This window comes from Zonotrichia albicollis, chromosome 3 (assembly GCF_047830755.1).
Source record: "Zonotrichia albicollis isolate bZonAlb1 chromosome 3, bZonAlb1.hap1, whole genome shotgun sequence".
NCBI classification, from domain to species: domain Eukaryota; kingdom Metazoa; phylum Chordata; class Aves; order Passeriformes; family Passerellidae; genus Zonotrichia; species Zonotrichia albicollis.
In genome coordinates this window covers 3,227,448-3,241,437 of record NC_133821.1, presented here as the reverse complement: position 1 = coordinate 3,241,437, position 13,990 = coordinate 3,227,448, and the positions used below count along the sequence as shown (strand labels likewise).

General features: G+C 44.5%; 1 protein-coding gene across 4 annotated transcripts in view; it reads left to right on the top strand.

Annotated features, from left to right (window-relative positions):
- Positions 1-9,090: 9,090 nt before the first annotated feature.
- KIF13B (kinesin family member 13B) overlaps positions 9,091-13,990 on the top strand; it is a 124,340-nt gene continuing 119,440 nt past the window's right edge. For all 4 annotated transcript variants that reach the window (XM_074536477.1, XM_074536475.1, XM_074536476.1 and 1 more), the window contains exon 1: positions 9,091-9,241. In XM_074536477.1, coding sequence (XP_074392578.1) covers positions 9,187-9,241 — 55 coding nt within the window. In that variant the 5' untranslated portion in view covers positions 9,091-9,186. The remainder of the gene's footprint in view (positions 9,242-13,990) is intronic.

Below are 13,990 nucleotides of genomic sequence, written 5' to 3'. Positions count from 1 at the left end.
CAGAAAAGCAGAATTGTCTTCCAGTTTTTTTTTTTTCCTTCTCTTTCCCACTGCAAAGACAGGGGAGATGATTGATCTCATGGAACCATAAAATCTTTAAGGCTGAAAAATATCATCAATGAGGCCCAGCACCATGGGCACCCCTAAATCACATCCTCAAGTGCCACATCCACACATTTTTGGGACTCTCCCATGGAAGGTGACTCCACCACTGCCCTGGGCAGCCTGTTCCAGTGCCTTACAACCCTTTCTGTGATTGGATTTGTAATTTTTCTTGTATTTTTAGGAGTTGAAGCAGGACAGAAAGGTGCCCTCCTGTTTCTATCTAAACCTTCAGCAAGCTTCAGAGCATCTCTGTAGAAAATGCAGAGTGGGAAGCAAACAATCTCATCTGTCTAAAATACAATTTAGAACATGGAGACAATGATCTGAAGGCTGGGATTAAAACCAAAACTGACTCAAAGTGGAGATAAAGCACTGGCAGCTCTGGCTATGGAAAGAATTAAAGATTTAGGGAAAGAATCAGTGTGTAAATTCATCATTTCTGCAGAGCAGAGGGCTCAGATATTTCAGTGGTCCCTCCTTGCTCTGGGATATATCATTAAATACAAATTCTGATTTGGGATAAATCTGGGCATGCCCTGACCAGTCTCAAATCCACCACTCCAGTATTTCTGGTTCTGCTGTGAATCAGTGTTCTCCTTTTGCAGGGTGATTTGTTTAGCTAATTCATGTGAATATTTCACTTCTGGGTGCCTATTTTAACCCAGGCACTGCCCCAAGGGATGTGCACAGCATCACCCGTGAACTCAGACGAGTTTTGGGCTGGAAGAGTAAGGGATGGCCCCTTCCTACACAGCAGAGGTGTCAAAAACTGGCCAAGAAAGGGATGTGCAAAACTGGAAATAAAAGACCTCCTGTGGAAAGCAAGGGGAAAAGTTCCCACCAACTCTTGGTGAATAACACAGCTTTTCCTCTTTTTTTTTTTTTTTTTTTCCACCTTGGTAATTCATGATTTGAGCACAGATTAGCGGTGACTTAGCACAGAGCACATTCAGTGAAATCTTTAAAGCAACAGGAGATCCCTGGGATAACTGGAGGCAGTGAAGGTTGGCTGCATCTGGCAAAGCCCTGAGCACATCATTTCCATGAGAAAACACAACAAAACACAACATCTGCATCAGCCCTTGGACTCAGCTCAGCTGAGTCTTCCCGATGCTTCACATTTTGATGCCTTTATTTGGCTTTTCCTTATTTTCACCTCACAAGGGAGAGGAAGAAACAGAGAAGCTCAGACTGCTGAGGTTCTATGCTGAGGCTGTGCAAGGATTTCTCTGTGGCCTCAGGGATTTCTGAGCTAAAAATTCTGAAAATTCCCATTTTGTTGCATTTCCACCAGTGCCAATGCTTCGAGAAGGGAAAAGGGAGATGGAGGTGGAGAAGGGAATGGAAAAGAAGGAAAAGCCAAAGGGCAGCCTAGCACAGGAGGACATTTTCATTCCAGAGCCACTTTCTCCAGATGAAATTTGTTGATCCAATATTTGCTGCATGCTGAGAGTTCTCTTGAAGCTGTGAAGCTGTTTGACAATGGAAAAAGGAGATTTGGATGTCTGACTGTGTCCAGAGAAGGGAACAGAGCTGGGGAAGGGGCTGGAGCACCAGGAGGGGCTGAGGGAGCTGGAAAGGGGCTCAGCCTGGAGAGAAGGAAGCTCAGGGGGGACCTTGTGGCTCTGCACAACTCCTGACAGGAGGGGACAGCCAGGGAACAGGGACACAATGAGAGGGAGCAGCCTCAAGCTGGGCCAGCGGAGGCTTAAATTGGATATTGGGAACAATTTCTTCCTGGCACAGCTGCCCAGGGCAGTGGTGGAGTCCCCATCCCTGGGGAGGGTTTAAGGCTGTGTGGATGTGGCACCCGGAGACATGTGATGCTCATAATCACGTGGTTTTTGGCATTTTGAAAACAGAAAATATTTAGTAACACAAAAGTGATGTTCCTTTCTACCACATTCAAGAGAGAATTACATTAGTTGCACGCAAACATTCCCACATTTTGAGAGATTTCTGCATTTTCTTAATTTTGCAGCCAGCCATGAGTGAGGGATCAGAGCACCAAGATCTCCAACAACCCTCCCCTGCTCCATGTTTCCAATCTGAAACCATCACCCAGCTCCTAAATCCAGCAGCACCAGGGAAGCAGAGAACTGGAAGCAGAGCCAGCATCAAGCTCCAAATATCAGAGCTGGGCTTTATCTTCTCAGTGAACCAAACTGGAGTGCTCAGACCTCAGCCTGAGCTGCCTCTCTTTGCACCTTGAGATATGGACGTTCCTTAGGGAATATGGAATATCACAGCTCTCCCGCACAGAAACATCTCAGGAACTTGGATTTAGGAGCCAAACCATTGCTTTGCTCCATGGGAACATTTCCAGGGGAGTTTGTGACACCAGCTCTGAGCAGGGCTCTGCCAACTCTTGACATTTATTAAAGCCACAGCTCAGTGAGTGATGTAACTACCTGGACATTTCCATTTTCATGTTTAGTAATTCCAAATGAAATTCCAAATAAAGCCCATTTTTCATGAAATATTACAAATTTATCTCTTTTTTAGCACTCTTCTTGTGGTATTTAACCATTCGCAGTGCGCTTCAATAACCACTTAGTAAAGGTATTCAGGTTACATCCACAGCAATAGCAGAAAAATGTTGTTTCATTCCTAAATGTTGTTTCATTCCTTTTGTCCCACAGTTTTTAGTGTGTAATAAACAACATCTAGCAGGCACAAAGCAAAAAAGAGCTCCCAGCTATCCACCTGTCTCTGATAACTTGTTATTTTAAATGAAATACCAATCTCTAGTTATTTTAAATGGAACTTGGTTCAAATCCCACCTCATGTCCTAATGACCACAAGGATGGACAAAACCTGGGAAAGGCTGTGGCAGGATCAGTGGAAATCCAAATTCAGGACACAACCACTAAACGAAGAGAGAAAAAGGGAACATCGCAATCAGAGCTGATTTTATTTTGCTCCACAGCCACCGGGTGTCACTCTTGCCTGTGGAGTCAGAAAGGAATTTTTGGTGGTTGATAAAATCCTTTTTCATCAATAAAATCCTGTGGCTCGCACTGGTGACAGCATCACCCCCACTTATCACAATTTCAAGGTTTCAAAATCGAATCACCAGCTCATTAGATCTGGGGAGATCTGGAGCTGGCCTGGGATGATATTTGTAAAATGCATTAAATAATTTTTACTGTTATTGGTGTAAATGCAGCTGGAAAATTTAGATCTGGGTTTAGACCAGGTGTCAGAGGGAAAGTGATGACGATAGAATGTAAGGATGGGTGAAAAACCCCAAAAATGTGGCTTTTGCAGGTGTCTCCTCTGCAGCAAGAAGGTGATTGAGCAGATGAAGCTGTGACACATTGCAGCCTTTGAAGTCGAGGCAGTTCAGGTCTCACCGATCCTGTACCTCAGAATCAGGAGGAGATAAAGGCTGCAAACATTACACAACTCCCTAAATATGCATTCTTCAGAGTATCGATGACTGCCTTGTGTTGGGGGGGGTTTGCTTTTCTGGGATAACAAACTTGTCTTGCAACAGCTAAACCTGCTCTCCTGCTGAATTTTGTATTTTTTGAGCTCTCTGGAGATTCTCTGTTTTGTCCAAGGACAAAAAAATCTATTTTATTTTCATACAGAAGAAATCCAATGTGGAATCTTTGTCTGAGGAAGGAACCACTCCAATAAAATGCAACATGACAGGTAAAACCAGTTGCTTTGGCATAAGCTGAATCAGCAAACTGAGCTGATAAGGAAAATTAAAATTTTTAGTCAAAAAGAGGAGAAAATTCTAATTAATGTCCTCATTCTACCAGCACATAAATTGCTGATATTACCTGGCCCTGTGTTGAAATCCCACTATTAAAGCACAGCTATAAGGAATTTCCCTTCCATAAACAGGGCATGGATGGGATTTATGGAGAAATCAGAGCCTGGGACTCCCTCTGGTAACATAAGAATATCACGTCCTATAATGCCATAAAATGTATGGCCAAGACTTTAAACTTTGGAATGACTTTTAAAAAGTGGGAGATGTCTATAAAAAGTTTGTTTGGGGGTTTATTCTGTTATATTTTGCTGCAAGAAGACGTCAAGGATTTGTTTATTTATCTGGGGATTCTTTTCACAGTGAGGGCACCAAATACCTTTAAACATCTACCTCAGGATCAGTGTAATTCAGAGTTATGGATGGCCTTGGAAATGATCAATCCTTCAAATTTCCAAAGTTCCCATTAAAATAATAAAGCACAGAAAGTGCTGTGCAAGAATCAGGGTGAATCTCCTGAACCTGCTCATTTGTTCAACGTGTTGCATGAGAAATTTCAGCAATTCCTCTGGAAATAAATAAATAAATTTTTATAACAAGCAGAATTCTGACACAACTGATTTGGAAAAATCAGTTTGCTGTTTTATCCAGATTTCTTTTTTTCACCTGTTCTTAATATTGGTTTTCCTTGGCACTTTCTTTAAAGTAGAAATAAATGCATAACATCTTCTGGTTTTGCTTGTACCTCCAAATTTCTACTTCGTTTATACATTCATTTCTTCAGGCTGAAAAGCAAGATAAACCAGAAGACAAAATCAGGTGAAAACTTATTACCCCAGGGACTGGACAACACAAAAATCTCTGAAAAATACACAATAGCATATATATTATGCTATTATATATATACATATATAAAAATTATTTTTAGGAATAATATATTATTTTTATAATATAAAATAATATCTTTTATTATTTTATTTTTTAAATGCTTCATCACATATTTTGTGCTGAGGTTCTGAGCCCTGCAGGTGCTAAAGAGCTGCTGGATGCATCCCAGGACTGTCCAGAGATGCTGAGATTTTTGCAAAAGTGGTGAGGGCTTCAAAGTTTGACTAAACCCTGCTAAGATCCCCTGGTTTGGTTTCCCAACTCCTGAATGATTTATGGGCACAAAGTAGGTCTACAACAAATCCATAATTGATGCCTCTCTTTCGGCGCACAGCCGAACAAATGGAAAAGTGGATTTAAAACGCTCTTGATTTGTTGCTTGTTGAGGTTTGGATGAATGGATATCCAAAGGGCTGTCGTGTTTTTTTGGCTTGCCCGGAGATAAAATTCTTTCTAGATGATCTGAGAGCTGAAATATTCCTTCATCCAGATAAAAGCAGAAACTTCTTCCCTGGCAGGCTGGTGATAACGCACGCCTCAGGCAGAACACAAATAAAATACTTTTTAAATAAAAGTAATCAAATTTAGTTGTTTAAAAAAAAGAAAAAAAATTTTAAAAAGAGATAGCGGACCTGGTTTTTTTTTTTTTTTTTTTGTTATCCACATCCCTGTTCCAGCCCTGCCACAACCAGGTGGGCACAGCAATAACTGTGGCTCCTCAACCTGATGAAAACAGTGTCGCATTGAGAAACTCGATAAATGAATGGGAGGGACGAGTAGTGCCTCCCCCCGCCAAGGATGTTTTGTTAATTAAATTAGCATTTAAATAGCCAGAGCTAATCTGGGAAGTCAGCCCCTCATTACAGTAACTAGGAAGGGGGAAAGGAGCCGCAGACAATTCCCTACAAGATGGGGTTAAGTTGGCGTTTCACAAACTATTTGCCCGGCCTGTCCCTCCCAAGTGAAAGCTGCCACCCCCCCCTCTTTCCTCCCAGCATAATTAGCATGTTCCAGGGCTGTGAATGGAAACAATATCCTCCCTCCAAGCTGTGCCCCTCCAGGGAGATGCTTCCCACAGATTGTGGAGGCCTGAGCCAGGGAAAGGCCTTGTCGAGGAATTCACAGTGGGGTAATTACACCGAGGCAGAGCTTGTGCCAGTGCAAGAGGAGCTGCACTGCTGTAATTCAGCGCAGGAAACAGGGGGAAGCAAAAAGGGAAAGTGCAGAGGCAGGACTTGCAGAAGGAATGAGAATTTATTGCTCCCGAGCATCTTCCCAGAGCGCCGAGCAACAGCATCAAAACTGGGATGGGTGTCTGGACTCTGAGGATGTCTCTGTCTTTGAAGAACTTCACAGAAAATAAATAGCAATGGTTATATGTAAATATCTTTTCTCCTTGGCAATTAGAAGTGAAGGAAGGCTAAAAGAGTGATTTTTCAGATTTTAAAAGGAATTCTTCATTCCGAGTAGAAAACTGGAGCAAAGCTTGCAAGAAGTGTGTGATTGCACTTAAAACGCACCAGGCACCTCTTTGGAACAAATAAAAAAGTGGTGTGTGATCCTTCCCCTAAAAGATTTGCTGCTTAATTTTACCTTAACCAGTGGTGAGTGACACAGGAGAGGAGATGCAGGAGAAGGGCTGGCTTTGGGTGGCACCTGCCATCCCCACATCTGGCCATGGGCTTCCTCCCATTTCTCCAAATCAAATTCCCGAGGTAAAAACCACCCATCCTCCTCCACTCGTGGTGTTCAGCTGGAAAGTGAGGATTAAATTCATTCTCCATGGCCAAAGCACTCGGTTTCAGAAAATCCTTGGTGCGGTTTTGTCGAGGCCCCAGCTGGAAAATACCACAAGAAGTTCAAAGCTGGGTTTCATCCTGTAATTGGATCCTCAAGTTCACAAGTGCAAGGACCAACTGTGCAGGCTCAGAGTGGGATGTCCCCTCTCCCAGGGAGCTGCAGAGATGATGCTTTGCCCTGCTGCAGATAAAAACTCAGTTTTTGCTTCAAGCTTTCACAACTCTACTTGCTCTGAGCTGTTATTTAATTTTTTTTTGTAGCTTTAAGACATCTTCCCAGCCTTCATCTTGCTTGGGATGTTCTTAGGAACGTGGGCATTAATCCCAGCGTGACTTAAATGCCAACTTAATATTTGTTTTCTTTCTGCTTTGACAAGATATTCTTCAGGTCAGACAGGCATGAAATGATAAATATTGAGTGCAGTTCTTCTGGGCAAAAAGTGCCACCTGACAAAATCTTATCTTGAACCTACTTGGACATGTGTTATTTATTTATTTCTGTCACAAAACCTCGTTCAGTGTTGGGAAGCCAAAGGATTACAACTGTGAATTTTGGAGGGGAGGGAGGTGTTTCTGTCCTTGCTGAAATCTGCCTTTTCAAAACAACATTGAGAGAATCCTTGTTTTGAACTAAAATAGCAGCTGCAAGGGTTTTCAACCATGACCATTTAAATGAGGTTTGGGGGTTTTTTTGCATCTTTGCATTTTAATTTCGTTCTCGGCCTTTGCAATAGGTGGCTGTGGTTGAGCGGTTGAGGGGTCTGGTGAGGATAAATTGTGATATTGTTTGATATTGTTCAGGCTGTGTCTGAATATTCCTGCTGAGGTTTTTACTGAGCTGCCTTTGCTGACACTGAACCCACCGGGGGTTGCTCTGTGAAACCAGACCCAGACAGGACCTGACCCATGGTCTGTACCTTGGGTTGTGGCTCATGATGGTTCTCTGGGATCCTTGGCACAGGAAAAATGTGGAGCTGTTGGAGTAAAACCAGAGAAGGCCACGGAGATGCTCCAGAGGCTGGAGCCCCTGTGCTCTGGAGCTAGGCTGAGAGAACTGGGAATGTGTCAGCCTGGAGAAGGGTCCAGGGAGAGCTCAGAGCCCCTTGCAGGGCCTAAAGGGGCTCCAGAAGAGCTGGAGAGGGACTTGGGACAAGGCATGGAGGGACAGGACACAGGGAATGGCTTCCCAGTGCCACAGGGTAGGAATAGATGGGAAATTTGGAAGGAATTCCGGGCTGTGAGGGTGGGCAGGCCCTGGCACAAGGTGTCCAGAGAAGCTGTGGCTGCCCCTGGATCCCTGGAGGTGTCCAAGGCCAGGCTTGGGGATAGTGGAAGGGGTTGGGGTTGGACCAAGATGAGCTTTTAACATCCCCTCCAACACAAACCATCCTATGATTCTGTGATATTTGACATGATATTACTTATAAAGTGATTTCTGATGGACAGAATCCCCATGGAACACAGAGGAAATCCCAAGGTGAGGTGTGTAAGTTCCAGTGGAGATGCTGTTGTCTGCTTAACATGAAATACCTCAGTATTTTCCCCAAAGGAGGGGACTCAGATGTGACGGGCATCCCTTGCAGCACCCCAGGGGTAGAGTGGCAGGGTCTGGGGTGACCTTGATCTCCTTCCACTCTATAAATGCCATTTTGGCTGCACACCCTGACAAATTCCTCTATTCTGAAGGACTCCACATCCAAGCATACAATGCCTGGGCCCCTCACTTCAGTGTGGACATTGAGGGGCTGGAGCATGTCCAGGGAATGGAATGGAGCTGGGGAAGGGGTTGGAGCACCAGGAGGGGCTGAGGGAGCTGGGAAAGGGGCTCAGCCTTGAGCAAAGGAGGCTCAGGGGGGACCTTGTGGCTCTGCACAACTCCCTGACAGGAGGGGACAGCCAGGGGGGTCAGGCTCTGCTCCCAGGGAACAGGGACAGGAGGAGAGGGAACGGCCTCAAGCTGTGCCAGGTTGGTCATTAGATTGGTCATTAGGAAGAATTTCTTCCCAGAAAATCTGGTGCCTGGGCAGTTCCACCTGAACACGAGGAAGAGCTTCTTTCCTGTGCAGTGACCAAGCACTGGAACAGGTTGACGAGAAAGGATGTGGAGTTTCCCTCACTGGTGATGTTCCAGGACTGTCTGGATGCAATCCTGTGCCCTGTGCTCTTGGTTGATCCTGCTTGAGGAGAGAGGTTGGACCAGATGACCCGCTGTGGTCACCATGAAGTTGACCAGTTCTGTGATTCTCTGCTTAGACATTGGCAGGGGCTGCCCAGGAAGGTTTCGGAGTCCCCATCCCTGGAGGTGTCCAAGGAACACCTGGACATGACACTCAGTGCTCTGGTGACAAGGTAGTGATGGATCACAGGTTGCACTCCACATCAATTCCACATTAATTAATTCCGTGATTTAATTAATTCCGTGATTCAGCCAGCCTGCTTCGTTACCAGGCCGGGGGCAGCGGGAAGAACTACATCCCCCAGCGCGCACCGCGGCGGCCCGCCGGGAGCTGAAGGGGCGTGGCCTTGCGCGATGCTCGCTGGGAATTGTAGTCCTTTCGGCATTGGCCCGGCGCGGCACCTCCCTCTCTGGCGCTCCTCCCCGCTCCGGCTCTCCCTCTGCAGACGGAAGCCGGGCAGGGACGGGGGAGCCGGGAAGGCTGGAGCGGCACGATGGGGGATTCCAAAGTGAAGGTGGCGGTGCGTGTCCGCCCCATGAACCGGCGAGGTGAGACTCCTTCTTCTTCCTCAGCATCCCCCTGCCCTGTCCTTCCCGGGGGCGGCGCGGGCCGGGGGTGCCGGTCCTTGGGGACAGGTGTCGGTCGGGACAGGTGTGTCCCAGTGCGGGTGAATCGGTGCGTGTCCGTGTGTCCTTCATTATTTATTTATTAATAGACACAGCCCGGCTCGGCACAGGCGGCTGTGCGGCCGCAGCCGCGCTGTGCTCACCCCCCTCTCCCGATATCTTTTCCCAAACCTGGATTTTTGGCTTTATTTTGTCCCCTCCTCTCCCCCGGGGATCAGCCCTCTCTGCACCTGCTTTACAGCCGGTTCCTGCTGGGACAGCGCTTCCTTCTTCCTGCTTTGCGGATTTGGGGGAAAATGCCTCTTTTTCTGCATTTTGCCCCGTGCTAATTCACCCCGCTGCTCTCCAGCCCTCGGTGCTTTGAGTGGGACGCTGTGAACCAGATGACAGCGGCACAAGGACAAAAAACAAGCAAGAAAATACAGAAGAGGAAGCGAGAATTGACAAGAAACATTTTTTGTTGTTGTTTTTGGGTTGTTGATGGCTTTTTTTTTTTTCCCCTCAACGAAACTTGCCTAAGGGTTATGTTAATCAGACCGTGGTCTGGGCAGCTGTTTAAATGTTTATTACTTGTCTTAATTAGAAAAACTTGCTCTGGATGATGAGGAAGCGAGTCAGCTTCAGCCAAAGAATGGGAAGGTGAAGAAGGCAGAAATCCAAGAAAGTGTAGGGTGGTTTTTTTTTTTTTAATCCCACATTCTCACAGGAGTATGCCAATAATTCCTTTTGGGGAAAGGGAATCTAGTGCAGTCGGTTTGGTAGCTGGAGCAAAAAAAAGGAGGGAGAGGGGAAGGCCTTTATTGCCTACATCACCTGACATATCTTTTTAATTCCTTTCTATAAAAAAAAAAGGAGTTAAAGTGTTAAATACTGTGATTCTGTGCCTGTAAAACGTCAGCAAGGGAATGTTCACTGAGTTCACAAGAGCTCCTGAGTCCCACTTCCAGCACAGGAGATGCAGTTGATCTCTTTACAGTCTGGTGGTTTAGGGAAACTGAGGATATTTTGACCAAAAGTTTTGTTAAAGTTTGAGGTGCCAGTTCTCAAAATTGAGGAAAACCCATCCTTCCAGAGAATAGTTTGGAGGAGATGGAGTGGCAGTGTGGAGGAGCTGGAAGGTGGTGCCTGGTGTCGGTGACAGATTTGGGCTTTCCTCTTGCTCATGTCCCTTTCCTGACATAGATCATTTCCTTGGCTGTGCCCCGGATGTCTCCTGACTCTGCTTGGTGTTCCTCACCCCCAGGATTAGACAATAATTCAGGTTGGAAGGGACCTCTGGAGCACGTCAAATGAGATGAGGTTGCACAGGGCCTCCACCAGTGAAGTTTGGGATCTCCAGGGGTGACTAATGCGCCTCTCCCTCCCACATATATCCTTCATCCGTTCAGCCCTGAGTTTGTCCTCATGTTCCTTTTCAGCCAGGAACTCTGGGGAAGCAGTAGGGGAAGTAAAGGAATCTAGAGAAATCTAGATTGTATCTTGGTATTCTCTTTCATAGAATATCCTGAGTTGGAAGGGACCCACAAATCCAACTTCTGTTTGTCCTTTATTCTGTATAAACTTAAAAATCTTATAGAGAGGATGACTCCTGTCAGGAGTGAGGGACATTTGAGTATCAGTCCTTGATGCTCCTCAGAGAGAAGGGGGGCCTGACTGAACCCCCCACTCTTGGCAGTTTGCTGCTATTAAACATCCTGTTATTTGTGAGTGATGCCTAAATCCATTTAAGTCTAGCCTTAAGATCCATGTAGTTTTCTCCTTCAAATAAAGTGTCCTGGAAGTGTTGTTTTTTTTTTTTTCCCAGCAGATTATTTGTCACAGTCCAGATGTTTTGGTCAGGTCTAAACAACTGATACCTCCCTATGGTATTTCTGATGCACCTTGAATTTATAGAAACAGTGATACTAAGGCAATAATTTTTCTTACCTTTTTAATGTTAAACTTAAGCATTTGTGTAACTGATTTTCTGAAGAGTCATCAATTTCCAAGACTTTTGTGGCCTTGCTTTTTTTTTTTTTTTTTTTTTAATTACGTTTTGAGGCAAGAGACAGCTTTCCTGGAAGCTCTTTCATACACATTTTGTTCTGAGCAGTATTTGTATGAACTTCTGGAGCTTTGGACCTGAAGCAAGTATTTGTTTTCTTCAGGATCACGAGTAATGTTCTTTCCTTCCCTCTGTAGCAAAGGGCTTAACATTACAAACCTGTCAGATGGCTGAGACTGTGGAAGGTTAAGCTTTGAAATATTCTTGGTGTTTACTTGTGGTGGTGGTGGTTGTCTTTGGTGTTTGAGTTATGAATTTCTTAAGGCAAGGGTTTATTAGGTTAATAAAAGTGGTGTGCTTAACTGTTAGGAGTTTTTTACAGCTCATAAAAGTATAATGGGTTCCTTGCCTGCATGTGGAAGGGGTTTGTGTATCAAATAATTGGTTATTTATAGCACTCACATTTCAAGGTGTTTGGATTGAGGGTGCTTCTCCATAAACTCAGTTTATAGCACTAATTTTTAGCGAGGGGAATAATTTCTAATTGTACTTGGGTTTGGGGTTTTTTTTTTTTTTGCATCCAGGCTACTTTGTTTTGAGTCTCTCTTCAAATTAGACCTCAATCCTACTAAGCCTGTGAGGACGTTTTGCTTTTATAAAAATGCTGCTGTGCCCACACGTTCTCAGTGCCACGTCTGAGGTTGGAGGCTCTCCTGGGTGGCAACTGAGGCGTCTTTTTTTACATCCCTGCTGCTTTGCAAACTGGGATCTCGATTAACAGGCTTTTATGAATTAAATAATTCAGTACTGCTCTGTTAGATAAGGCTCCTGGTCTTTTATTTTCTTGGCTCTGTAATTCGCTGAAGTATTTCCTAGTGCACTGCGTTATTCAAATGGGGGTTTGATAACAATCAGGAAGTTCTTTTGCTGTTTTATTTAAGATTTGCAGTGGATTTCCTTTCATAAGTGTCGTGTTTGAACTCTCTTAGCAGATATTCATCATATTTCAGGTAAATGCAAATCTCAAGCCATATCATGAAGCAAAGCAAATGACAGCTGAAGGCTTTTTAATTAAGATTTTTCTGACTGAATGCTTTGTTTTCAGGTGATGTTTGGGTACAGGCAGTACATAAGTACATTAAGTCATTGTGTTTCCTTGTGCTTTTGAATCAGTTCAGTGTCATGTTAATTAATACTGATAAAAGTTGCTCTGTTTTAAAAGAACATGACTTATGTTCAAGGATATGGCTGATGCCATTTAAGGCAGTCCAAACTGATCTAACTTGAGTCAATACTTTTTGAACAAAGAAAAGGCAGGAAAGCAACTGCCAGTGTTCTGGCAATGCTGCCACATTAAACTATCCTAGGATTGTAGTGTAAAACCTGCTGTTCCAGTTTAAATATCTGGATTAAACTGTTCTAGAACTGTAGTGTAAGAGCAGCAGTTCCAGTTTAAATACTTGGCTTAAACTGTTCTAGAACTGTAGTGTGAGACCTGCAGCTCCAGATTAAATATTTGGATTACACTGTTCTAGAACTGTAGTGTGAGACCTGCAGCTTCAGTTTAAATATTTGGATTAAACTGTTCTAGAACTGTAGTGTAAAACCTGTTTAAACCTCCAGTTTAAATACCTGGATTGTCTGTAAATACACATTCAGGTACCTGTTATGTTGATATGTATATTTATCCAGACTGTCAGTGTTGAAACAGGGATCTTCTCATACTTAGATGCTAAAGTGAGGAAAGAATTTGCTTCTGTATCTGTACAAGCTTCTGATCATTGTGTCAGGTGGTAATTTTAAGTCCTCCTACTCTTTTTGGAGGAGATTTCATTTCCATTTGAAATGTTTTTGGGGTTTGAGGTGAGGACGTGGGAGTTGTTCCCGTGCTCTTGTTTGTTTGTTTTCCCATGGAAATTACAACAGAGACAATTTATCTATAAATTGGAGTTTGTGCAAGTGGATTTATGAGCTTAATTACAGTATCAGAGGGCGTGAAATGGCACCTGTTGTATATCCTGATGGCAATGTGCAAACCACAGGGCTTTTCTTCACCTTTATCCTTGTCATACACGAGTGCCTGGAGTTTGGAATATTTCCTGGTGATGGTTGATAGGCCATAAAACAGTGTTTGGGCTATGCGCAGGATTAACCTTGAGATAAGGTGCCAAATGGGTAAAGGATGCAGAGTTAATGTTTCATCTTGCGAGGCAATTGTATTTTAAGAGCTCCTAAGGTGCTGCAGCCTTACTCCTCCCCACAGCCAGAGACTCCCAGACATCCATCGTGGATGCCACAAAGGAATTTCAGTGCTAATTGCACCTTCCCAGGAATTTTAGTGCTAATTGCACCCTCTGAGCTCCAAGTGCAGGGGGAGGTTCCCTTGCTGCTCTGGTTTCAGGTTGGCTGCTCCTCCTGAAGATCAGATACACCTGGAACAGCTCTGCCTTGGCTTTTGGGCGCTGGGTGGCTGAGCCAACTCCCGCATTTCATGCCTGTTAATAATTCCAGAGTGCTGAACTTCCCTGGGAGCTCACCAGAGTCCCCACACTGATTTATTTACTCTGTCCCCACGAGCCCAGGGGTGTTTGCAGCAGCAGAGCTGGCTGTGAGCAAGGTCCGTGTCCAGATCCATGAAGTGCCTTCACTAAAGCTGTTTGGGAAGCTCTTTCCTTGCAGAAAACGAA